The sequence below is a fragment of the Panthera pardus genome, unplaced genomic scaffold, assembly GCF_024362965.1.
Source record: "Panthera pardus isolate Hobbes unplaced genomic scaffold, ASM2436296v1 HiC_scaffold_12, whole genome shotgun sequence".
Taxonomy (NCBI): Eukaryota; Metazoa; Chordata; class Mammalia; order Carnivora; family Felidae; genus Panthera; species Panthera pardus.
Genome location: NW_026526677.1, coordinates 76,445,596 through 76,471,055, shown reverse-complemented (window position 1 = coordinate 76,471,055; position 25,460 = coordinate 76,445,596). Strand labels below are relative to the sequence as shown.

At 46.3% G+C, this 25,460-nt stretch overlaps 1 protein-coding gene across 10 annotated transcripts in view; it reads right to left on the bottom strand.

Moving 5' to 3' along the window:
* Positions 1-25,460, bottom strand: part of AMOTL1 (angiomotin like 1) — a 153,860-nt gene that overhangs the window by 82,764 nt on the left and 45,636 nt on the right. The window contains exon 1 of one of the 10 annotated variants that reach the window (XM_019450131.2): positions 10,568-10,862. The exons of the other annotated variants lie outside the window; for them this stretch is intronic. Coding sequence (XP_019305676.2) covers positions 10,568-10,616 — 49 coding nt within the window. The 5' untranslated portion in view covers positions 10,617-10,862. Of the gene's footprint in view, positions 1-10,567; positions 10,863-25,460 lie in introns of those variants that run through there. 10 annotated transcript variants of the gene reach the window in all.

Sequence of the window (25,460 nt, the reverse complement as noted above, 5' to 3'; positions counted from 1 at the left end):
TCAGCTCACGGTGAAGATAAAATACTTGGGAGGCGATTATAAATTGTTTCTTGTCCTCGTAGCAGAACAAACGCAGTTCATTTGCCTTCTGTTTTCTAACACCGCACTCCATTACGTCCCTTGTAGAATATAAATTCCATGGGTGCAGAGGGCAGATATCCCAGGCCTAGTCCAGTTCCAGGCACGTGACAGAGCCTCAAATGGCAGACGGAGGACTGCATCTTTCCACTGTAGCAAATGCTCCACCTCAGTATGGACTTGCATGGTCCAGAGTCACTCATTCAGCAGGTATTTATATAGAGCAGCGAAGGCTCTGCATCCCAATGTCTGCCTAATGTATAGTCTGCCCCAAAATGAGAAATGTCATGATCCCTGAGGTTCAACATGTACCTTCCTTAAGAGAAGCTGAAAATATTTCAAAGTAGGTTCAATTAGAAGATTCGTGACTACTGCCTAACTACGAAACTTAACACTACAAAATCTGTTCACTTTACGAGCAAGTTTAATTACACATAACACATTGTACGTTCTTAAACTAATAAAGTGATCTTAGTCACTTAACAAAGGCCGTTAAAATGTTAATATCTGCATTCATTCCAATTGTTGTCTCCCAATTCCCAGAATCCATTTTGGAGAAAGTTGAAGGTAAGAAACTTCAGACTTTCAGAAAATTTTACTTCTAAGCTCGGGACTAAGATAATCCATATCTCAGAGTAGACCTTTTTAGATCTTATAGTCTTAATTTTTTGTTTGGATGAATATTTTACAGGATCAAATCTCAAAGTCAGCTCAAGTAAACGTACTCCCCACTTTTCATGCCCCTGCCGCTCATGTATGATCTATCAGGCCAGTCTATCAGGTTTCCTAAAGGGTTATGTCCTTTAGCAAACCTCCTGCTTTTCTCTGACACTCCCATTACATTTAAGGTTTGTGATGCTGTTTACATTACTTCCCCAGGTCTCTTAATTTAAGCTACTGTGATTTCAGAAGGCATTTCCTTCCACTCTTCTAAAATAAAGGAGCTAAATTGGTGTTACATGCACTCTGCTGTGAATTTAATGCTGTCTCCTAGGTACCGCATCCACTGGTTTCCAAAATTCTGAAAGCACCTTGTCTATTCCTCCTCCTCTTTTATCCCCCATTGTTCAAAAACAAGATCCCAGGCAGGCGATCTTAGGGGCCCTTCTTCCCACATCACCAGTGTGAGCAATCAACCAAACTGCAGCGATAGTTAGAGACTGGTCCCTTGGGAGACAGGGCCTGGCCAGAGAATTTCACACCTACCCCTTTCCCTCAACCCCCCAGACAGAGGGAGCTTACTCAGAAGAAACTTGGTGCCCAGAGGCCTTCAGGGTGCAGTTCCTGTCCGGAAGGGAAAGGCCTGTCTCACACACCTGCCTTCGGGGGTCACACTAACCAGAGCAGCCCTTATGGCTGAGAAGCAGCAGGTACCTGTGAGATGCCTCCTTCCTCCCTGGCCCAGGGCCACAGGGCACAGCACAGCCCCACCCTAAGGCAAGAAGCACAGGAGCCCGGAAGACAAGATATCTATCATCCTTGTTCTTGCTCTGCCTGTTCTGAGAAGGGTGGAGGAAAGAAGCGAAAGACAGGGTAGATGAGAAGAGGTGCGAAACAACAGAAGCAGGAAGACCTGTTGTGTGGCAAGCACGGGTTCCCGGAGAATGAGTGCCTCACTAGCTGGGGTGTAGATGTGCAAAGGAAGGTGAGGCACGCCAGACGGATTTGGGAAGCCGACCACAGGGACCCGGATGTGAGGCAGGGAAAGGAACCTTACAGGGTACAGAACTTTCAAAAGTTAGGATGATGCAGTGTGGAACGGTATCTGAGCAAGCCCAGACACCGGCGGAGATGAGCAAAGGCCCGCCACACACCACCTCCCTTTCCCCTTGCACTGACAAAGGCTGGTTCAACAGTGGAACAGACCCAAGGCGGAGGAGTCCAGGCTGGCTCGAGATCTCCCCAGGAGAACCTCTCAGTGCTAACTCTGCACTGGCGTTTCTATTTGCTGCTCTCAAGGACCTGGGAGAATCCCAGGAACGGAATCAAGGCCACAAACATCCCTGGGAACAGCCTCCTGTAAGAGCCTGCTAACCTGGTAAACTCTACCTACTCCCGGCATACCCCAAATGCCTCTCTGACCCACCCTCCGAATGAAATGAGCCTCCAGAGATGAGGTTCAGGGGCGCCTGGGTGGCTCAGTTGGTTAAGCATCCAGCTTCAGCTCAGGTCATTATTTGATGGTTCGTGGGTTCAAGCCCTGTATCGGGCTCTGTGCTGACAGCTCAGAGCCTGGAGCCTGCTTCGGATTCTGTGTCTCCCTCTCTACCCCTTGCCCACTCACACTCTGTCTCTCTTTCTCTTTCTCTCAAAAATAAATATTAAAAAAAAAAAAACAAAACAAAAACAAATATAAGGTTCAGGTTGGCAGAGGGTTTGCCCTGTGGTCTTTTCTCCCATTCAGTCCACGCAGGACTTCAACAGGAAAGTGATTCATTTCAGTCAAAACTGTGTCACCTTCCCGTCCTATGAAGCCCCATAATGTTGCTGTCAATCAAACCGGGACTATCATGTCTCTAACAGCACTGACCAGTGAAACTCACTGCAAGGACAGAAATAGCTGCTGGCATATGAACTGTGCCTAACAGGACTGAGGATTTTTAGTTCATTTACTTTTAATTAACTTTGATCGCCAACATGTGGCTAGTGGTTACTGTGGACAGTGTAGACCCAGAACTCAAAATAAAAATAGACGGGGGTCAGGGGCACCTGGGTGACTCCGTCGGTTAAGGGTCTGGCTCTTGATTTCAGCTCAGCTCATGATCTCGTGGTTCATGGGATGGAGCCCCGCATCGGGCTCCGTGCTAGGCATGGAGCCTGCTTAAGATTTTCTCTCCCTCTCTCTCTGCCCTCTCCCTATCCACGCCCCCTCAAAAAAGACAAAAAACAAAAAACAAGAAACAGACGGGGGACAGATCACATCTTCCAAGGATGCCAGAAAAAAACAAAAAACAAAAAACAAAAAAAACTTCATGGAATTGTATTTCTCTACTGTGAAGAAGTGCTCTTAACAGTCCAGCATCTGTTCAAGCTGTTTTCCAGCACTGAACCCTTCTTTGGTCATTACCACGTCCACATCAAGTATCTATTTTGAAGGCCCTCAGAGACCCTACCCCCACCTTCCGTTTACTGCGGGAACCTTCTCCACGAAGACCCTGCGGATTTCCTGCGGTCTTTACAAGCCCCGCAGCAGCAGTGAAATTCAGCATCAAGAGAAGCAGTTCATCCCCACGTCCAAGGATACTGTCCTGAAGGGCAATCAAGGACGCTCCAAGTAATAAATGAATTCTGAACCATGCTCTACCTTGTATTTAGTCCTTTCGTATGCGTTATCTCACTGAAGCCTCACAGTTACCTTTCGATGGAAGTACTGAGTCAGCACATTCATTTTACAGAGGTTAAGTGACTTAGCCAAGGCAATATGGCTTGTGGATGGTAACAATACACCGTAACTTGGAATATCTCCCAAGGACCGAGGAGGATAAAAGACAACAGAGAGAAGGAAAAGTCGGCCTGGAAAGGGGGAAGGCACAGAAGAATGATTAGAGCCGAGCATTTGGTTATGCAGATCAATTCATCACCTTAGAAATCAATCTAGCTCAGTCTCCGTCGTTTAAACATGAACACATGCGGTTCCAAAGAGTTAAGCACCTCAGTCGAGGCCCAATGAAAAGGAGACTATGCTCTAAAATACTGGTTCCCAAAGTGTGGTCCCGGGACCAGCAGGAACAGCATCACCTGGAAACTTGTGAGAAATTCAGATTCTCAGGCCCCTCCAAGAGCTAACTGAAACAAAACTCTCGGGGCGGGGCTCGCAGACTGTTTTGTTCAAACATAGCATCACCTCATCACCCCCCTTTCAGAGCCATTGCTCTAGGAGTATATATCTAAGGTCCATTCCATTTCCTCTGGGAAACAAACAACATGGTCATCAAGGGAAAGGAAAGGGAGCTGCCGGGTGTGAAGCATCCTGGTGACATCAGCCCTGACCTAACATACACCTAGGCTAACAGGCACTGTAAACTCCAGCCAGCACACAGACCTCCCGCCACCTCCCGTGGCTGGGGCAGAGAGGAAACTGTTCTTTACTCAAAAGTTTGGGTTTATAGGCAGGAAAAAAAGGTCTATTTTATAGCCAGTACTAGATCGGGCATAGAGTACCCTACCTTCTAACCTCATTCAATAAATAATATTTGGTACATGCCCAACTGTGAAAAGCTAAGTTTCTGTGAGTAAAAACTGGGATTCCAGTTTCTCGGAAAAAGGAGATAGATGAAAATGCACATAACATCATAAAGCCCTGGGTCTATAATAATAATAATAATAATAATAATAATAGCAGCAAGTGTTTACTGAATGCTTTCAATTTGCCCAACATGGTATATAGGCACTGTTTCTCCTGCAACTCCAGGAGGCAACTGTTTCCATTTCATCCATGAGGCTTTAACAGGTCAAATGCCCTGAGATTACACAGCAAGGAGGAAGGAGGGTCAGGAAGCAAGCCAGGTCTACTGTTCCTAAACAATCCAAAATACTACCTCCTTTTCCATTTTAACACGTTCTAATTTTGAAGCTGTTTAACTTCATTCAGACTCTTTATGTTAGTGAGCTGTCAGTACTGGATCTTTATTATTTTTTTAAGCTGTTATGCCACGTACAGTACAAAAAAAGCCCTCAACCGCCCAGTTTACCCCAAGTCCTTCAGTATGTGCTCAAGAACCAGGGTAACTCACACTGAAGAATTCATGGCAACACAGACATCCAAAAACTGGATCAAAGGCAAGAATCGATTTCATTCCCACCATGCTTGGGCAACGTGCCCAGGAAAGCCCTGACCCCCCGATCAAAGCGAGCCCTCTCAGCTCAGTGCTCCACGGCACAGCATGCTTATCTCCTTTACTGTACATAATACATGGAAATGTCCACACAATGATCGCACTAAGGGGTGAGGTCTTAAGAGTGGGAACATGCCTGATTCAACTGTGTGCTTCTAGAACACTAAATACATAATAAACACCTAAGGGATGGTTTTCAAGAAGGGCAGCAAGACATACACATTCTTAAGAGGGGGTAAAAGTGAACTACAGTTTAAATATACAATATAAAACTATGAAACAAAAAAAGAAAACGTAGGAGAAAATCTTTGGGATGGAGGCCGAGGCAAAATGTTCTTAGATTTGACACCAAAATCACAACCCATAAAAGGAAAAAAACAAAAACAAAAACATATAATACGTGGGACTTCATCAAAATTAAAAACATTTGCCCTACAAAAGATCCTGTTAAAAAGATAAAAAAGGCAAACTACATACTGGGAAAAAAAAAAAAAATATATATATATATATATATGTATACAAGCCATATATATGGCAAAGGATTCATATTTAGAATATATGAAGAACTCTCAAAGCTCATCTGTAAAAAAGAAACCAACAACAACAACAACAAAAAAAAACAATCCAGTTAGAACATGAGCAGACATTTCACCAAAGAGGAGATACAGATGGGAAATAAACACATGAAAAGATGTTCAACATCATTAGCCATTAGGGAATGCAAATTAAAGCCAGGATGAGACTAGAACACTTGTTGGGACAGCTACAATAATAAACCAATGCTGGTGAGGTTGCAGAGAAACCCAATCTCTCCTACGTGGCTGGGGGGAATGTAAAATTGTACAGCCACTCTGGAAAAGTTTGGCAGTTTCTGAGAACACAAAATATACACTTAACCATTCAAAATCCAGAAATCACACTCCTGGGCATTGATCCCGCAGGAAGGAAAACATGTCTGTACAAAACCCGGTGCACACATGTTCATAGCAACTTTTAATTGTAAGAGCCCAAAGCTGGAAACAACCTAAATGTCCTTCAGTAGGTGAACGGTTAAGCGAGCTGTGGTATAACCATACCATGGAATACTACTCAGCAATAAAAGGGAACAGACTCTTGATAATGTGACAGCTTTGAGTGGATCTCAAGGGTGTTCTGTTGAGTGAAAACCCTCATCTCAAAAGGTCATATGCCACATGATTTTATTTAACTTATGTTTTTTTTCTTTTTTAGAGAGAAAGGAAGAGAGCACAAGCAGGGGGGAGGAGCAGAGAGAGAGGGAGAGAGAGGGAAAATCCCAAGCAGCCTTCATGCTCAGCGCAGAGCCCAACACGGGGCTCAATCCCATGACCCTGGGCTCATGACATGAGCCAAAATCAAGAGTCGGATACCCAACTGACTAAGCCACCTAGGCGCTCCCCACATGATTTTATTTATGTAACACTCTCAAAATAATAGATAGAGATGGAGAAGAGATTAGTGGTTATCGGGGTTTAGAGATGGGTGCGGGGAGGAGAGAGTGGATGCCACCATGAAGGAGTGGCACAAGGAACATCCTTGAGGTGATGAGATAGTTCTGTATCTTGACCATGATGGTGGTTACCGGAATCTACACGTGTAAAAAAATTGCTTAGAAGGATATATGCACAAACACAAATGTGTGCATGTAAAACCAGTGAAATCTGACGATGCTCTGTGGATTGTACCAATGTCAATTTCCCAGTTCTATTGTACTGCGGTTATGTAAGATGCTACCAATGGAGGAAAATGGGTGAAGAGTACACAGGACCTCTCTACTATTTTTGCAACTTTCCATAAAGCTATAATCATTTCAAAGTTACAAGTTTTTTTTTTAAACAAAGTGAACTACAGGCATTTAACTTAAAAGCAAAACCAAATGAAAGAAAAAGAGGTGTACTGGCCAGTGAGATTCCAAACACAGATTTAAACGCACACAGTAGGACTATGTGACTTCATTTTTTTTTGAAGTTAAATCCAATTCTCCACAGTCTTAACGGGGATACATTTCCTAACACCTTACAGCTACCTCCCTATCCCCCTCATAAAATAAAGTAAAATAATTTTAAAAAAGGAAAAAAAAAAAAAAAAAAGCCTGATGTGTGAACCCCTTTGGGAAACCAGGAGTCCTATCCTGTCCTGGAATGAACAGGCCTTGTTTCACAAGAACAGAGGCCAAGGGCCTCACAATTTAGAGAACCCGGCAGAGTGCCAACACACAAGCCCAGGCGTGGCTTCCTTCAGCAAAACTACTGTACTGACCTACCCACAATGGCCAAGATTTAAATTTTGCCTTTCTTCCAAGACAAAACAAAGTCAAACCAACAAAATAAAATTTAAAAAAAAATCACTAAACAAACAAACAAAAACCTCAACAACCTCAGACTATTTCCAACCAACCTTATAATTAAATATGTCCTCTTGGTTGACCTCCAAAATACCCCTTGCTTTTCAAGTATTCTATTGCCTAGTGAATTCTGGGACACAAGAGCCTACCAAAATTAATGAAAAAATGGGAGGAGAAAAATTATTCAAAACGCTAGAGAATTTCCTGACCAGAGCTGCTTCCGTATGCATTTGAAATGCAGATAGCCACAGGGAGGTTTGGGGGGGGGGGTTGCTACTTGGGGAGAATTTTGCATATCAGAACTACTAACAGGTCTTATGGAGTTAACTTCCTTTTATTTGATTGGCCTGGAAAAGCTTTCAGATTTTTACAATTTTCACTAGCAAGTCCCTTATTTCAGAAGTCATTATTTTTTTAAAAAAATAAAAATAAAAGCCTTACGTGATACAGTACTTTATCATTTTCAAAGCAGCTCCACAAATTACTATGGAGAAAAACAACACTGGTACCTAGGGGCTGCACTTTTCCGCTAAACACTCACCAGCCAGGCTGCCTTCCAATTTCAATTAGTTCGGCCATCTTTCCCCTAGGCCCTGGGTCCGCTCTTCTCCACAGGGGCAGATATCAAAAAAAAAAAAAAAAAAAAAAAAAAAAGAAAGAAAGCATAGTTCTACCCAGAGAAGCCTCCGGACTCACTGGCCAAGGGCAGACACTCTCAAGTCTAATCAGCAGAGTGCCTTCTCATAAAATTACTCACATTTCTGCATTCATGTGCTTTTCTTAACGACAGCACTTTTAAATCTCATTTAAACTGAAAGTCCTCCATTAGCTTCCATGAAAAGATGTATTTTTAAATGCTTTGATCTCCACATGCCCTTCGGTACATTAGTATTCTTCGCTCTCCACCATCAGCACAGAACCTAAAAGACCAAGACTTCTGTGCATTTTAAAAAGAAGAGGGAGGGAGAATAATTATAAGTGCAGCACCTTCTCGCTCTCCTATCCCCTTGCAGGGTTTACCAGGTTTCCTTATTTATCTTGAGAAATGTTATCTCACAAAAACCAAACTATACCCATCCAAAAACTAAACATCCCCCCAGACCCCACCAGGTTGAGTGGAGGCATCTCTAAAACCTCTGCTGGACATCTTCCTCCTCTTCACTGTGGTCAAATCAGTGGTTTCCAACCCTTTACTCCTCTGCAAAACAGCTCAAAATGTATTCAAATATTGTTACCACACAATTCCATAAAGAATGCTCGTAGTAGATGCACTACAATGCTCAGAACCCCATCCTGGGAAATAAATTTCACATTGGTCTAGATTCTTCGAGAACTTGCAATGCAGAGAGCTCCCTTAATCCTTACCCTGGATCTGACATCTACAGAGAGCTACTGGGGTCCAGCAGCCGTGGGCAGTCAGGAATGGGGGGCAGCTAGGAGTGGGGGGGGCAGCCAGCAGTGGGGGGGGGCAGCCAGGAGTAGGGGGGCAGTCAGCAGTTGGGGACAGCCAGGAGTGGGGGGGCAGCCAGGGTTGGGGGGGGGGAGGGGAGACGGGGAGGGGGCAGTCAGCAGTGGGGGACAGCCAGCAGTGGTGGGCAGCCAGGGGAAATCTTAAGTCAGTTTGGCAGGGACCGACCCATGTCTGTTCAACATTTCAAGCCTTGACTTTTCACTTCCCGAAAAGGAAGGAAGTTTTTTGGAATAGTAGCTATTAATATTCCTCTATTCTGGTTTTACTCGCTTATGGCAAGTAACGTTATTGTTTGGGGTGTTCCAAAGAGCATCTTTGGGTAACACAACTGACTCTCGCGACCGCCTACCCACGCCGTCACCAAGGACTTGATAGGCAGTACAAAAGCTCGATTCTCCTAACATGCCTCAAAAGAAGGAAATGGGCAACCATGTCCGCACTTTATCAGGGCTGAGCAAAGGAGATGAGGGACCAAGGACACAAAATGTTCCGTCCCAAGAGCAAAGCCTCAGGAGGCCGCACGATCAGGGCGCCCGTCTACTGAAGCCCCAGTCCAGGTAGGTGATCTCGTACACTAGCCGGGCATTTTCCAAAGCACTTGCCATCTGAAGACAGTAAACCAACACCCAAGCCAAAATAGCAAAAAACCTTCAAACAAAAATGGAAAGGGAAAGTCTTGCCAGCCACCAATCAACACACTACAGAGCAGGGCGTGGCGTGGCGCGGCGCGGGAGCTGCGGGTGGGGAGCCGGGATTCTCGGCCTGGGCTCCTAAGGGGGAAACTTGGAAACGTCGCCGCGAGCTCAGTCCTGGAGGCTGAGGCCCTGGAGGTGGGTGCGCGCTGCGTCGTGCGTTCCGCCGCCTGGTCCTCCAGCCCTGCAGCCTACGGAGCAGATTCGGCCCCTGCCCCAGCGCAGGGCGCCCGGCTCCGCTTGGCTGTCATCGGCCGACGTGCCAATCTCCCTCCTGCCACAAATGTCACATTCCAAGAAAAACCAGTTCCACTTGGAAAGTTTAATTTCTCCCCCAAGAAACCAGATTCTTTACAAGGCAGCACTAACAGCAAGGGAGAGCTAAGTCTAACTCCCCAGTTTCTGTCGAAGAAACTTGTCTGGGGAGAACAAAGGAGGAGCAGCTAACGCGATCCGAGCCCCGGGGTCTGGGGCGCGACCCCTTCGCCGCCCCCACCCGCCAGAGCCGAGACTTCCCCGCGAGGAGCACGGGTCCCGCCGGGGCGCCGCATCCCTTGGGGCGGGCCCTGGCGCGCGCCTTTGTCTCGCGCAGAGGGTAGCGGCCACCAGCCACCCGCTTCCGCCCCCTCCCTCGGCGGCCGGGGGACCCGCGCGCGGGCGCGTCTCGGAGAGTGCAGCCATATGGCAGCGCCCCTCCGGTAAGGCCAGCCTCGCCTCGGGGAGCGCATCCGCACCCCGGGGCCCCGGCCCGGCGGGCCCACACAACTTCCCGGGCTCGGATGGGGCGCGGGACGGCGCGGCGATCCGGCCCGCCGGCACCGGGGGCCTGCAGGGAGGCTCGGGAACAGAGTTCTGCTTTCTTTCTTTAAAAAAAAAAAAAACAAAAAAAAAAACACACACAACCATATCTGGGTAAGGGAGAGCAAGATTGCTGTGGCGGACACTCCCGGCCACCGGCGCCCAGTCGGCTGCCCGAGTCGCTGGGGAGCGGGGCCGATCTCAGCCCCGGGGCCCCGAGGAGGAGCCCCGTGCCCGGGGCAGCAAGGGGTGGAGGAGTACCGGTCGGCTGGGTCCCTCGCGTGGGAGACTCGGGGGCGCCCTCCCCGCGCCCGGAGCGGGGACTGGTTACCTTTCACGGCAGACTCACAAGTTCCCCGGCGCAACTTTGCCCTCCACATGAGGCGACCATGGCTAGCTCAGTGGCGCGGCTGGGGAAGGCGGCCGCCGGGCAGCGTGCAGGGCATGGCGTGGGGCAGCGCGGGGAAGCGGCGCCCGACAGTCAGCCCCATTCACACAGGAAGGAGAGAAACGCCAGGGCTTCACCTCCAGCCCCGAAGCCGACAGCCGCTGCTGGGTCCTAGAGCGTCCCGCGCGCTCCGCCGCCGCCCGCGCTCCCCGCTCCCGGCTCCCCGCTCCCCGCGCTCGGGCCGGGGAGGGTCGTCCCGCCCGTCACTGTAACCCTACACTCCACCCCCGCCCCGGCGCCCGGCCGCTGGGCCCTAGAGCCCGTCTGCAGCCGCCCGCCACCCCTCCCGGGCCGGGACGTCGCCCTCTGAAATTGCCCCGAGCTCAAGCTGACGTGTCTCCCTCGGAGTTTAGGAGGGCGACAGCCGCCGTCGCAGCGTTCCCTGCCGCGGTTTAATTAACGTCAGACTCAACAGTTCTCCCTCCTTCGGCTTTCTCTTCCTTCCCACCAGGCCAACTCGGGCAGAAATCGGTTTCCCGGTCTGCTCTCAAAGTCCAGATAGGTTATGTTTAGGATTTTTTTTTTTTTTTTTTTCTCCTGAAGTGGAATTTCCAGGTGAAAAGCGGCCACATTCTCTGTGCATTCCCCAGGCCCTGGTGCGTCGATCACGCACTGGGATTGGGCGGCCAGCAGCTACATTCGACTGTGTTGACCCGCAGAAGGGCCAAAAGAGATCTTACAGCCTCAGAAGGTAAATGTGTTGGCAGACTGTACATCCTGTGGTCACAAACCCACAGGCTGTTATCTGCCCCGGTGGAGGCACAGAAAGTAACTCTGGAAAACTGGTGCCGATTCTGCCACACCTCTTAAATCAGGCTGTACTAAGAAATCCTACTCACCCATCCCATTACACTCAGTTATTCTGGGCAGACCTCTGGAGCCTGGATCTGGGGACCTGGAACCACAGGACCATGACATTTCTCCGAAACTCTCAGGGACTAGCTCTGCTACTCTGGAGGTGGGGAGGCCAGGGAATAGAATAGTTGTTGTGGAAGATGTTACCTGGACAGTCAGTGCATAGCACACTTCTTACCTGGTGCGCGTCTCCTCTCTTTGCCCTGTCACTAGACCAGGATTTCTTCCGGGACTCCTGCCTGGATTGTGGGAATTACCCAATTAGTCTGGAGCAGCCCTACCCTTCCAGTCAATTCTGGTGGATTATATATCCTGATTCCAGACTATTCTTCTGATTCCTCTGATGGCTCACTAACCTCTACTTTCAAGATAAAACCCAAATGCAGTAGGTTAACAATCATTTACCAAATACCTACTTCGTTTAAAGTCAGCTATCCCAGGACTTGATAGCACATAAATGAAACAAAAAGAAACAAGAGCTAACTGGCCTTTTAAGGATTTATTTAGATAAGATACGCAACCAGAAAACCGGAAAGCGCTGGAGAAGCCTGAAAAGTGTGGAGAAAACGGACTACGTGCAGGAGAAAGGAGAGCCTTGAAGGGTGGTGGGTTTCAGACAGAGGTAGCATGTGTAGGAATTTAGTATAGTCTGAGGAAGAGATAATAGATGGAAAAGGGAGGGAAAGAAGGAAGGAAGCTAACACTAATCGCCCCCATTAGATAACACACTATACCCTAGGAGGCAGCAAAATTCAATAGTTATAAGCATCCACTGGAGCAAAAACAGATATGGGTTGAGTTATAGCTCACCTGCTTGCTGTGTGACCTTGGGCAAGTCATTTACTTCACAAACTTCAGTTTCATTTGCAAGGCAATAGAAATAGCCATCGCACGGTGGCAGTAAGGATGGAATAAAGTAACAAATGTAAACTACTTAGCATAATGCATAGAAGTGCTGAACATATACTTGCTGTTATTAATTCCAGCAACCCTTCGATAGCCCTGTGAAATAGGGAGCCAATCTGGGAAATGGTTACAGGAATCAATGACATGTGAAGCTGGACCAAAGGGGATGGAAAGGAAGAGAGAGATACCATGTAGATACCAAGTCTTTGGAGATTCCAAATACAGGGAAGATACCAAATCTTTGAAGCAAGATTTTACTTTTTCCAGTGACTAGATAGGAGGAAGAACAAAGTAAGCAAGTTAACCCAGGTTTTGAGCCTGGGTCATAGGAAGAATGGCCAAGGGGTCATTGGACGAATGCTGGGAGAAGCCGAGTTAGGAGGGGGGACTGGTTTGAGAAAGATGTTCAAACACTTACTGTCCTCTGGGCAAGAGGAAATATGGAACAAGAAACTGGGGAAGAAGCGGAGAACAGAGGTGTAGAGAAAAACAGAAATGAAGCTATGAAGATCGGTTTACTTGGACAATGTCCAGGGCAAAAAATAGGGAAAGGAGGAGGAAGAAGAGGAAAGGCTGGACAAGTAGAAGCATGGGAAGGTTGGAAGGCATGGAAGCCAGAGGAAGTTGTGAGATGGCCCCTCTATCAAGGGCTACAGATTCCCAGACTTCCCATGGAATGGCAGGCCACCACTTGTGGGCTCAACAATCTGCTGACTGGAGTGACTGGACCCAGCCTGGGCTCTTCAAATTGATAGCAAGTAATAATACCAGGGTCAAATGCATGGCAGGCCAATTTGTCCCCTCCATGCACCTTAATTTCCTCAACGATTAATAATCGCCACATCAAATACAAAAAATGAATAATCTTCCATATCAAATATGAAAAACATAGACATAGCTGAATCTGTTGTTCAGGAACTAAGCCCGGAGAAAAAGACTTAAATTTGACTAGCAAGAGGTCGTCAATAACATTTTACACTAGATTTGGCTGCAGATTCCTACATGTGGTTGGGAGCAAATAGAAACAAGGTATATCGACAACAAAACCTGAAGAAAAAACTGAAAGCAGCTTTACTCGCAGTAAGGTTGCAAACCAGGAGGCGTCTGTATTTTCTTTGGATCTGTATACCCACTTAAAGGTCAGCGTTCTTTCTAAAGTGACCCAGTTGTCTTTTACTCACTCCTAGGAAAGTTAAGAAGGCGATGGAACAATTTCAGCACTCTTAGGGACAACTCAAAGGACAGTCTTTAACTCCAAACAGGGCACGTACTGGGATGTTCCAGACCAGTACAGAGACTGCCAGAAGAATGAGGTGACAGAGGCATCCAGGGAGAGGAAAATAAACACGGTCTTTAGAGTGAGTCCCGAGTTCTAGTCCTGTGTCCACCTATTTCCAGCTAGGGAGAGTAACATAACATGAGCCTCAGCTTCCTCCTCTGTAAAATGGGAATAATTACACTTCCCTCATTGGCTGATTATGAGGATTAAATTAGGTAATACATGGGGGCGCCTGGGTGGCTCAGTCAGTTAGGCGTCCGACTTTGGCCCAGGTCATGATCCTGCATTTCGTGGGTTCAAGCCCCACGTCAGGCTCTGTGCTGACATCTCAGAGCCTGGAGCCTGCCTCAGATTCCGTGTCTCCCTCTCTCTCTGCCCCTCCCCTGCTTGCACTCTGTCTCTCTGCCTCCCAAGAAATAAATAAATACTAAAAAAAATATATTTTTTAAATAAATTAGGTAATACATGTCAAGGGCTGGACACACAATAGAAATTCAGGAAAAGAAACCCTTCTTCTTTTCCTCCAGTGATTTGAAATACCAAGGAATTGAAATTCTCTATTAAAATGCAAACCTCCATTCCCCTCACACTTCTTCTCTGCACCCTCCAAACACCCTTTAAAGTCCTTATCAACTACCACGTTGGCTAGGATGTGTCCCACAAATGGTCCTGAGCTTACTCGCAGGGAAACAACAGACGGCAAAAGGAGAGTGGTCATGACCACAAAAGACACCGCTACTGCACAGCATCCCCTACAACAGATGACGCTACATTCCACAGTTCTCAATCAGTGCCTGGTGAGTGCACAAACCAATGGCTGAATGTAGCCAGGCTGTCCTTAGCAAAATGCTTGTTTTGCTTGCAGAACATGTAAGGACATTTTTTAAGCCCAAGTTCTGTAGTACTTCCCAAGGTGTGACTTGTAAACCAGAGATGTATACATTTAAATTTCTGATGCCCCCCACCTCCAAATTCTAGAGATTCAGGATCTCCAAGGGTGACGTCCTAGAATTCACTCTAATGCCCGGCACACTGAAGTTTGAGGGCCATGAACAATGGTCTCCGACTGGCTCCTTGGGGTCATGGTACTCTCATGGTTCTCCTTCAGAAGCATGCACCACTACATCAGAGCTTAGTATGATAAAGGTAAAGGATGATGGGTGACATATTAGGGGATAAAAGTAAAGCATTATGGGAGCACAATGGAGTGACTTGATTCTGTACAGTAGGCAAAGGGTGGGTTCGGAGAAATCCAAGTGCTGAGAACGACGACACTACTAACATAGTTATGGACACAGGAAAGGAAAGCACACACTGTCGTGCTTCCCAGCACCTTTCTTTGAACCTCTTCCTCTTTTCATAAACATAAATGGTCATGCCCCCACCCCCAGATATGATAATCGCCATATTATCGCCAGGCAAGAGGATTTCTTCCAAGCTTTTCTTTCAGTTCTCTGTTTTACGAAGACAATAGTTGTAATTTTTTCCCCTGCTTGTTTCCAAATATAAAATCATGTTCTCGAATAAGCTTTTTCACATGGCACAGGCTTCCTCCAGAGATTCTGACACTTGCCCTGCCCCCATCTTGCAAACTGTTGGCAGGAGCAAAATAAGGAGACTGTTGGGAGGGCCTCAAGTAGAGGGGCAGAGGAATATTGTGTGCAGACAGGGAGGGGTCAAGGGATGAGCCCCTGCCAGGCCAGACTGACGAAGAATGGAAGAGCGAAGAACAAAGAAGAGGAAGATACACAAGCTGAAGCACCTCTGAAGTTCTGGGAATACCAGGTGCCTTAGAGATGAGGGAACGGCTCCTCAGAGAAACTCAACGTTATGTAACAGAACAGGTCATTTGGAAGCCCTGCTCCATTTGAAGCTTACCCAAGGACTCTGCTGATGATGAAAAAATTTCCCTACAAATATTTATTAAGTACCTACTAAGGGCCAGGCTCTGTACTGCCATCCTACCTGGGCGTTAGGCTCGTTTAGTAAGTTACAGATCTGAGGCTTGTCTGTCTGGATGCTTTTAGCTTCACCACCCATAATGACACCAGTCTCTTCTTGCCCGTGGCTTTCTCCTGTGAGTATATTAGTGAGTATGCGCTAAACACATAATTTGATCCATATAAAACACAACAAGCATGTCCAGGGAAAATGCACTTACACGAAATAGCTAAGGAGGAAGAATGGAGACAATGGCCTCAAACAAACCTGGGGTCAGATCCTGACTCAGTAGCTAGGAATTCTTTATAAAGAGGCTGGCAAGTAGCAGGTATTTAATGAATAGTAATCATTTTAATTATTAATCGCTACGCTTAGTATAGAAATCTTAGGAGTATGAAAGCTCATACTTTTTGGTTGGTTGGGGTTTTTTCCAGGGTTTCTCAGGGGCAGTGCTACTGACATTTTGGACCCAATAAGTCTTTGTTGTTAAGGGCTGTCCTGGGCATTGTAGGGTGTTTCTAGCAACATCCCTGGCCTCTGCTCTGCAGATGCCAGGAGCAACCACACCTCCCCCCAGGTGGTGGCAGCTAATAATGTCTCCACTCATTGCCAAATGTCTCCTGTGGGGTAAAATTGCCCCCAGTTAAGAAACCACTGAATGAGTTGAGTAACTAATGGTGCCCAGTTTTCAGGCTCCCAAGCTTCTAACCATATCGATCATTCTGTTGAATTGTTGGGGGAATCCAACTTCAGACGAATAGGAGGCAGCCTCAGTTCTGTTCATCCAATGAACATATCATAATATGGCAATTTCTTCCTTTTCCTCTTTTCATGAACAAGAAACTAGTTATGTTTTTCTCTATTTCCAATGATGATGTAGACACATTTGGGATGTTCCCCCCTAAAACTGGAATCATACTGAGTTTCTAAAACGACAGCAACATAAAATCACCAGTAAAAACAAGGATTGTGAGAGTAACTAGAGATAACTTAGGTCAGAATGTCTGTCTTCCAGATGGTATGTAGTCACCATTCTGAAAAGGACGTTTGGGTGTTTTATTCTGCAAACACGTCCTTAGCTACAAACGATAGCGAGAAGGATGGTCCCTCCACAACCCATACAGCAGTTCTGGTTCTTTTCCTTCTAGAATATGCACTCAAGATGGCATGCCTTTTACTTTAAATGCCAAAGACAGAGAAGTATGGATGCTCTCACCATTCCTAATGGCTTCAGCCATTCTGGGTGGTTCAATTTAGGAGAAAAATATCATTCTACAGCATGAAATCAGACTTGGTGGAAAGTTAAAACTCACATCTTTTTTTAAGTTTATTTATTTTTGAGACAGAGAGAGACAGACAGAGAGAGCATAAGCAGGGGAACGGCAGAGAGAGAGTGAGAGATTGAGAGAGAATCCCAAGCAGGCTCCTTGCTGTCAGTGCAGAACCTAACACAGGGCTGAATCCCCCGAACCGTGAGATCACGACCTGAGCTGAGATCAAGAGCTGGACGCTCAACCAACTGAGCCACCCAGGTGCCCCTAAAATTCACATCTTACCTGATAAGTTATCCATCCAGAAATCAGAGACTATTTTGTGTGTGTCCGCGATAAAGCCAGTATCACACTAAGCAGAACAGAGTCTTTAGAAAAGTTGAAGGTAGAAAGGGAAATAATTAGAAATAACTAGAAACAATTAACACCTTAACAGAAGGACCAACTGAAAGGATTAACTGAAATCGCACGAGCGTTTGACAGAAGGCCAAGCCACTGAGAGCTGTGATGGTGTGTTCATTCGTTTGTTCATTCAAAACCTATTGTTGATCGCATTGACTAATAAGCCACACTCTGCTAGATGCATGAAGACTGCGGTATGGGCTCTGTCCTACTAACGTGTATACAAATACATCTGTACTTACACACTGGTCTATGTGTGATGAAGAATGGGAGTGGGACACAGTAACAGAGGCTAACGAGGGAGAAGGTGGCTACTTAGAGGGCTGGAAAGGGAAGGCATCTCCAAGGTGGTGGCAGAAGAGGCGGGGAGCGCCCCGGCTGGGAAAACAGCACCTGCAAACATTCGGAAGCGGAAGCGGAGAAGAGCTCAGTGAGAGGGAAGGACGGGAAAGAGACAAAGGGAGGAGAGGGCCTGTAGGGACGGGCCCTGGAAGAGTTCCATAGGAATGTCACCAGTCTCCCTCACCCAGTGTCTGCGAAGAGTTCCTTGCTCTTCAACCTTTAGGACATAAGGTATGTACAATATGAGTTTCAGCTTAAGTGGGAGAGAGACAAGGAACATCAGAAAATGAACAACTTGGGACAAACAATAAGGAAAAAAAACAAATGGAAATAACCTGAAAGTGAAATCCACGGTCTGTGTATTTGGTCACAGTATCCGCACGAGAGGTGCCGTCTCTCCAGAGGCTTCGATTGAATCCCGCTGAAAACGGGGACAGACCCAGGATCCTCAGTGCCAGCAGGGCAGTGGATCTGAACTTTTAGCTGCATCATAATCCCCTGAAGAGCTTGTTAAAACAGACTGCTGGGTCCCACCCCGCATATTCTGATTCAGTAGGTCAGGGTGGGCCCAAGAATTGCATTTCTAACAAGTTCCCAGATGATGCTGATGCTGCTGGTCTGTGGACCACACTTTGAGAGCCACTGGTCTCAGACCTTTGGGGCCCCATGTCTCTATGCACTCCGAATCCCAGCCTAAATGAGGGAACAGGCCTCTTGCCTGTTGTAAAAGAACGATCAAAACCCAGCGTTCTGTCTTGAACTAAAATTACTTGACTTCATGAAAGTTCAGTGTTTCTTCTTTTAATGAGTAGTAATTACAATAGCATCCACTTCAAAGTGTTATGAGAAATCCATGAGTCAGTTGCATGTAAACTGTAAAACTCTCAGCCCCGTGCCTAGCAAGCGGCACATACTCCGTAATTCTTAGCTTGTTATTACTAACCCGTCATCCATTTTCTTTCAAAATACGGTCATTTGAAGAGGAGATTTCATTTTTGTTGTGCTAGACACACAGTTTCTTTTCGTTTACGTTTCTTGAGTTTGGGAATATTTCATTGGTAGATCCAGGAAATCTTAAGATCCAGGGCATCTTAATTGGAGCCCCCTCTGCCACAATTAGGGAAAATACCTCCAGATTACAGACCAAATGAAAAAAAATGGGCTAGAGTCGGTATTTTAGGTAAATTACGAATATTCAGTAAGTATACACACAATGAGTATTGATGAATGGAGTGATCTTAACGTGGATGGGAGGTTGAGGTCAAGGGGTCTGCACTGCTCAGGCTGTATGTGAGGCCATGCACCTCGCTGCCCTTCAAAGCCAGGTTACAGTGAAACCTTCCGCCACTAGAAAGCACTCAGCAGATGTCGCACAGGATGGAATGGAGAAGCCAGAGAGTATTCAGGACATTACCTTGCGTGGAGAATATTAAGGTACAAACATTTGTATGTGTGAGTCTAAATGTAAAATGTATCCTGATACTGGGTCACAGTAGGAAAAAACGTTGAAAACTCTAGACGACAAAACACAGACCACTAGGTGCAAGAGGCAGAAAATCAGGTTTTGCTCCCTCCAAGGAAGCTGTTAGCATAATGCTCACCACAAAGCAAAAGAAACCAGATTTTCTCAGGTGGTGGGACCCCCACACCTATATCACCCCTCTGGCGATGATCTAACACAGGTTGAGTGACGATGCATTACAGAAGGAGGGCCCTGGGTCTTACTCCTGTGTGGACACTAAGATCTGCTGACTCTCCAAAAGGGAATGAGATCGGACCTGAGCTTCTGTTACAAGAGAGAATGGCGAACATCAAAACCTTAACACCCAGACTGCAGACGCCATCCAGCCTCTCTAGGAGAAGGAGTTGCTCTGTGTTGATATATTACACAGACGGAGCACGCATCCAGTCCCTGAAGTTGTTTAGGTTTTCTACTGTAGGATTAATTTCCAAAACATCCTTTTCTAATTGAGGTGATAAAATAACTCAGACATCAGCAATCAGGCCTCATTGATGGAAGCCCCTAAGTGGAGTCCCATGGGGATTGAGTACCTGGTGATAGGAGCTGAGCTGTGTTTTATCACACCTCCTACCAGAGCAAGCTAAAATCCAATGCAAAGAACAGAGTGTCCCCAGACGCTGCTCCCACACCTAGAGCTGCCAGATAAAACACGTGACACCAGTCGGATTTGAACCTCAGGAAAGCAGCAGAATTTGTCCAGTATAGTATGTCTCAAATATTGCAGAGGACACGCATATACTTTTAAAATCGTATTCTGTTTACCTAAAATTAAACGTAAGTGGGGATCTTATATTCTTGTTTGCTAATTCTGACAAATCCCTACCTACCCTGGGTTATGTCTCTGTATCTGCCTTAGAGGATTCTTCAGTCTCTCATTTGGTAAACAGTGCAGATGTTGGCACCAAGGAGGTGATGGTGGTAAAAAGCAATAATGATGCGAAGAATCACAAAAGGAGTGAAATTCACATGAACCTGGTGTTAGCTGAGCCTCACAGAGCCAAACGTAAGAGCCTTTTGAGAGCGGGACAGACTCCATGAGGCATCAGGACATGCACACATTTGCGGAAGGAGTGGATGGGGTTCCAGTCCTACTCTGTAGAGTGTCCACGCTAAACCTCAGGCTGGGATGAGGGAGAAGATTCAGCTTCGTTCATCCGCTGTCTGTTACCCAGCACTCTGGAACGCGATCCCTACAGGAGGAGCGGACTGTGGCTGGCTCGTTATTCTAAGGCAGATGTGACGCTGTTCATGCCCGGTACCATTGCTCTAGGAGATCCTGCTGTGAAGAACGGATCTCTTCCAGGAAGCCTGGTTGGCCTCCCCTCAACCCCCATGACTGAGTCAGATTCCTCTTCCCCAGGGTCCCATGCTCTCCTTGTGTACTTCCCTTTTCCTACTTACCGTAATAATAATAATAATTAATAATAATAATTAATAATAATAATTACAACCACACACAGAGTGCCGACTATGTGCTAAGTACTTTGCATACACTATCTTATTTAATCCCTCTCAATTAGCCTATGAAGCCGGTATTTTGCACTCCCATGTCACAGATGAGTAAACTGAGGCCTAGAGAATGTAGATAACCTGCTCAAGCTCCCCAGTCAGTAAGTACCCATGGGCTTGGAGGAGCCAGAACTCCACACTGTGAATTTTCTGTTAATTGGGTTTTCTCCCCCACTTAGATCATCACTTCTTTGAGGGAAGGATTGTGTCATTTCCCCCTCGTGTCCTCAGGCGTAGCCTGCAGTGTGTAGCAAGTTGTAGGCAGCATTATAAACCAGGGAAGCCCGTATGTTTACAGTCAGATAGACCGAGGTGCAAATCACAGTTCTGCCATGGATCTGCCACTGAGAATCAGAAGTCTGGGATCTTATAGCTTACTCTGGGATTGAAGGCGGTGGGTAAGAACCTTAGCAGTAAACAACAGAGCCGGACTCAAGCTCTGGTTTCTATCACTCACCAGGTGTGATTTGACAAGTTATTGAACTTGTCTAAGCTTCTGTTCCCTATCTGTTAAAGGAGGGAAATAATAGTACCTGCCTCTCAGGATTGTTTTAAGATGGCTGACATAAATGTCTTAGCAAGATACCTAATACATGGAAAGCACTCAACAGACATCAGCTCCCTTTAATATAGTGCAGTTTTAAAAAATGTGTACTTATTTTGAGGGAGAAGAGAGAGAGTGTGCAGGCATGAGTGCACATGCAAGTGGGGGAAGGGCAGAGAGAGAATCCCAAGCAGACTGCACTCTATCCACACAGAGCCCCATGTGGGACTCGATCTCATGAACCGTGAGATCAGGGCCTGATCATGAGTCAATGCCTAACTGACTGAGTCACTGAGTCAGGAGACCCTATTATAGTGCATTTAAAGCTGCCATTTGAACCGGAGTAAATAAATTTTGGTTAACCCCTAGCATAAGTGTTGCACATTTTAGATATAGTTTTTATTCAGGAGATCCGAACTTGGGAAAAATAAACCCCATCATGTAAATAATTTGGAGGAGACTTATTTTTAAAGAATTCATCAAAGGAGAATTTAGTCTTTTTAGTATGTAAACAACACTGGAAGACTTCCCAGAAAAAGAAAGAAATATCCATGAGAAGGTCACACTGGGAGTGTGGAATCCGGGCTACCATGTTCCGTTGTGTGGGCTGTTCACTGCACAAGGGTGGGCTGAGGGAGTGAATGAGGCAGAGGTGGAGGGCTGAAATCCAGCTTGCACTCTGCCCACTAAATTGGGAATACTGGCTCTGCTCTTCAGCTACTTGGAGGGGTTAGTTTTTTCTAATTTGCTCAAAGGCACTGTTTGAGCTTGTGGTGGCTTTAACTTTATACTTTTGTGGTTGATTGTTTTCCCTTTTATCTTCTTTCACTGTCACTAGATGAGCAGAATAAGAGAGGAGAAACAGAATGGAGTTCAGAAGGAAGATATACCTGAAAGTGATGAGGGAAATGGGGGTACGGCAGAGGCAGCAAAAAAGAGCAACATTTATTAAATGCTGGTCATTTGTCAGGCACTGCCCTAAGTGTTTTAGATGTGCTAACTCATTTGATCTCGTTATATTCCTATACGACCAGGAGAACCACCGGAGGTGAAGGAAGCAGGTGGTCACATGAGGTTAACCCACACAAGGGTCCCACAAGACAAAAAATCACCTGGAATACTCCTTAGTCCATAGCAAATGTTTGGAATCTGGAATCCCTCTTTTGAGAGTGGGGGGAAAATGGCTCTTAGAGCCAAAAGGGAAATATTTTTTTGCTAAGGAGATAGTCTCAAGTTCTCTGGCTGGACAACCACAAAAGCTACAATAATGGACTTTTCTTTTTGGTCAAGAGCCAACGAACAGTGTGAGAGACAGAAACACAAATGCCCTGGCAGGTTACAAATCTCAGCAGTAGACTTTCATCATTCAGCTCCCCTCCAACCCCAAACTTGCTGTAGCGTTCATTTCAGACCAGGTTCTGCACCCACAGGTCCTTCCCTCTTCTCCTAAAAACCTGAGGTTTCCATCAAGTGTTTACTGTTAAACAGTGACCTGAAACCAGCTATAGCGTCCACGGTTCCCCAACCTCTGAGTTTGAAAATAAATCTTGCTACCAGGTGGTCAGTGATCTTGCCAACTCTGGCTTTGGGGGTACAGAGGTCACAGAGAGAGACAAATTAAGCAGAGATAAATACACATGCATATTTGACATGAAACTAACCGCACATGTGTGCCATGACGAACGTCCATAACTAGCAAGCCTTTAAGGAGTGTGTTTCCGCAGGCAGCAGCTAGGGACAGCAACATCGCCCCTGAACATCTGTTTCCCCCATTTTGCCAAAGAGCACTCTTTCTTTTTTTTTAATCCTTTTTTATAATCTGACCTGTTCCATTCTCTGGCAGAGGGCCCTATGAAGGCAAGCACTGCTTTTTCTGTCCATATTCCAACTTAAGATGGGAAAAGGAAGGAGGGAACAAGAGAAGGAAGGGGGAAGAGACAGACATAGGGAAACGGGTAGAGATGAGGCTGGGGAGAGAGAGAGAGAGAGAGAGAGTGAGAAGGGAGAAAGGAGGAAGGGGGCAGGAGGAACACAGAGAGAAAGAGAGCACACAAGTGACACCAAATCATTTTAATGCGCCTGAGCCCTGAGCAAACCTGATTTGAGAAAAACACAAACAAAAAGAACATACTCCAAAATGATCACCCAGTAGGAACGTGACCCAGAAATCATAACCACAGGATTCCTGAACAGACCGAGCTGGTTATTTACAATCTCTAGACTCCAGGAGCACTTAACAATTGATGAAATATCATTGCTTATAAGTAGTCAGGTTGTGTTTAATATTCAGGAATAACTGAACACAGGCCTATATATTTCTAGTAAAACATCTTGCTGGCAAGAAAAATGCCTTTTCCATATTCTTGTGGTGTGTGTGTGTGTGTGTGTGTGTGTGTGTGTGTGTTCTATCCCCTTATTCTAGATCTCCTTCCTTGCCCTTTCTTCTGTTTAGCCAAGGTAGATAACCATTTATCCCCCAGAATTTATTGTCATTTTCCCTTTCCTGCTCCCTCTCTCTCCGAACTAGAACACCCTGAGGTAAAGCTTCATCTCCCCGGCAAAGCACAGTATCGTTTTGCAAATGAACATCAGGAACATGGTGATGAATTTTCTACTTGAGCCTGAGTCCACCTGTCTTTAGTTCCATTTTCAGATTCCTCTCCAAGCTCCTACTGTCCTGCTCCAAATCCTGCGGCTGCAAAGGTCTAATTTCCTTTCGAAATAGCGTGAGCACCATCGGGAAACCATAAGAGGTTTCCTGTCCCAGGGACGCTAGGCTGTAATACAGAGCAGGAAGAGCAGGAAGCGAATGAAGGAAGCTAGGAGGCGTTTTTCTGGTTGTTGCTTCAGATCCTATTATGGAAAATTCCTTTGGAGCATACTGATCGTTATTTGTTGGTCTAAAACAAACATATACATATATGTTTGTTTATATATATAGTCTATATATTATGTATATGTATACGTGTGTGTGTGTATATGGTATGTATATGGTTAAGAGCACCTACCATTCATGCATTTATTCACCAAATATGTATGCAACAGCCATATACTGTATTGCCAAGCCCTGTGCTAGTTACTTTTACATAATTTATTGTATTAAACCCGCAACCAAATTCCCCTGGGAGGAGGGCAACTTGTGTAGTCTCCTCCCCAGGAAACTGACATTGGCTCTGGAGCCAAAGATGATATTTTTCAGTCTAAGGTTTGCCTCTAACTAGCTGTGTGATTTGGGAAAGATAATTTAACCAGTGTGAGCCTCTGTTTCCTCCTCCATAATGTGAAAATAATTCCTTCTACTCGTGGAGTTGTTCTGAGGAGGAAATGAGCTGATATCCCCAACCAGATCAATCATGGAAGACACTGAGTTGCCCAGATTTACGGCACTACACTGCTGACGAATCTTCTGTGGCCGTTGTCTGGGAGCCAGGAGGCCTGACCACACCCTGCGGCAGGGTGAGGTTTCCTGTGAAGGGAATTGAATTTCCCGATGTCAGTCATCCTGAGAAAGCTAAAACAGGGTGAGCACCCCCTCCTTCTCAGCAGCTATGTTTGGGGTTTGGGTAGAAGGAAGGCCGGACTGGATAGGATTCCAAGGGTCAGAGATCTGGGCTGGATCCCAGGCTGGGGTGAATCGCCCTGGCTGTTTTGGAGGCCAGCCAGAGTGGGGCAGGTAGCCAATCTGATGCCAGCCCCTTGATGGGTCTGGGTTTGTACAGTAATGAGAAGGACCCAGGCCCACTCGGAGGCTAAAACGGCATAGAGAAGAGTGGTACCCTCATCCCCCCCGGGCAACAGAGGGTAGGATGCTGGGAAACCAGCCAGGCTTGCAGCAAGTGAATGCCAAGCCTCCAGGTTCTGGTATGAGCAGGAGACAAGGGCAGCAGCAGCCATGGCCAGTGTCGTGTGGCCACTGGTTTCTGAGGACACAGAGCAGACATCATGGTGCCCACTGGCCTCAGTGAGGTGTATCTGAATTCTAGATCCCCTGGCAAAAGGCTAGAGCCACCAGAACGGACTCGGGCTGCAAATAAGCACTCCTGAGAATTCCTGGACATAAACTGGAGGGTAGGTTTAGAGAAAGACTTAATCTGTTTATAATATGGACAGTCAAATCCTCAGAAGTCTTTATATTTGAGGGTATCAATGTGGGTTAATGATTCAAACTCCAAGCTGGGAAGCTGGGTAGACAGTTTGTGTATGTA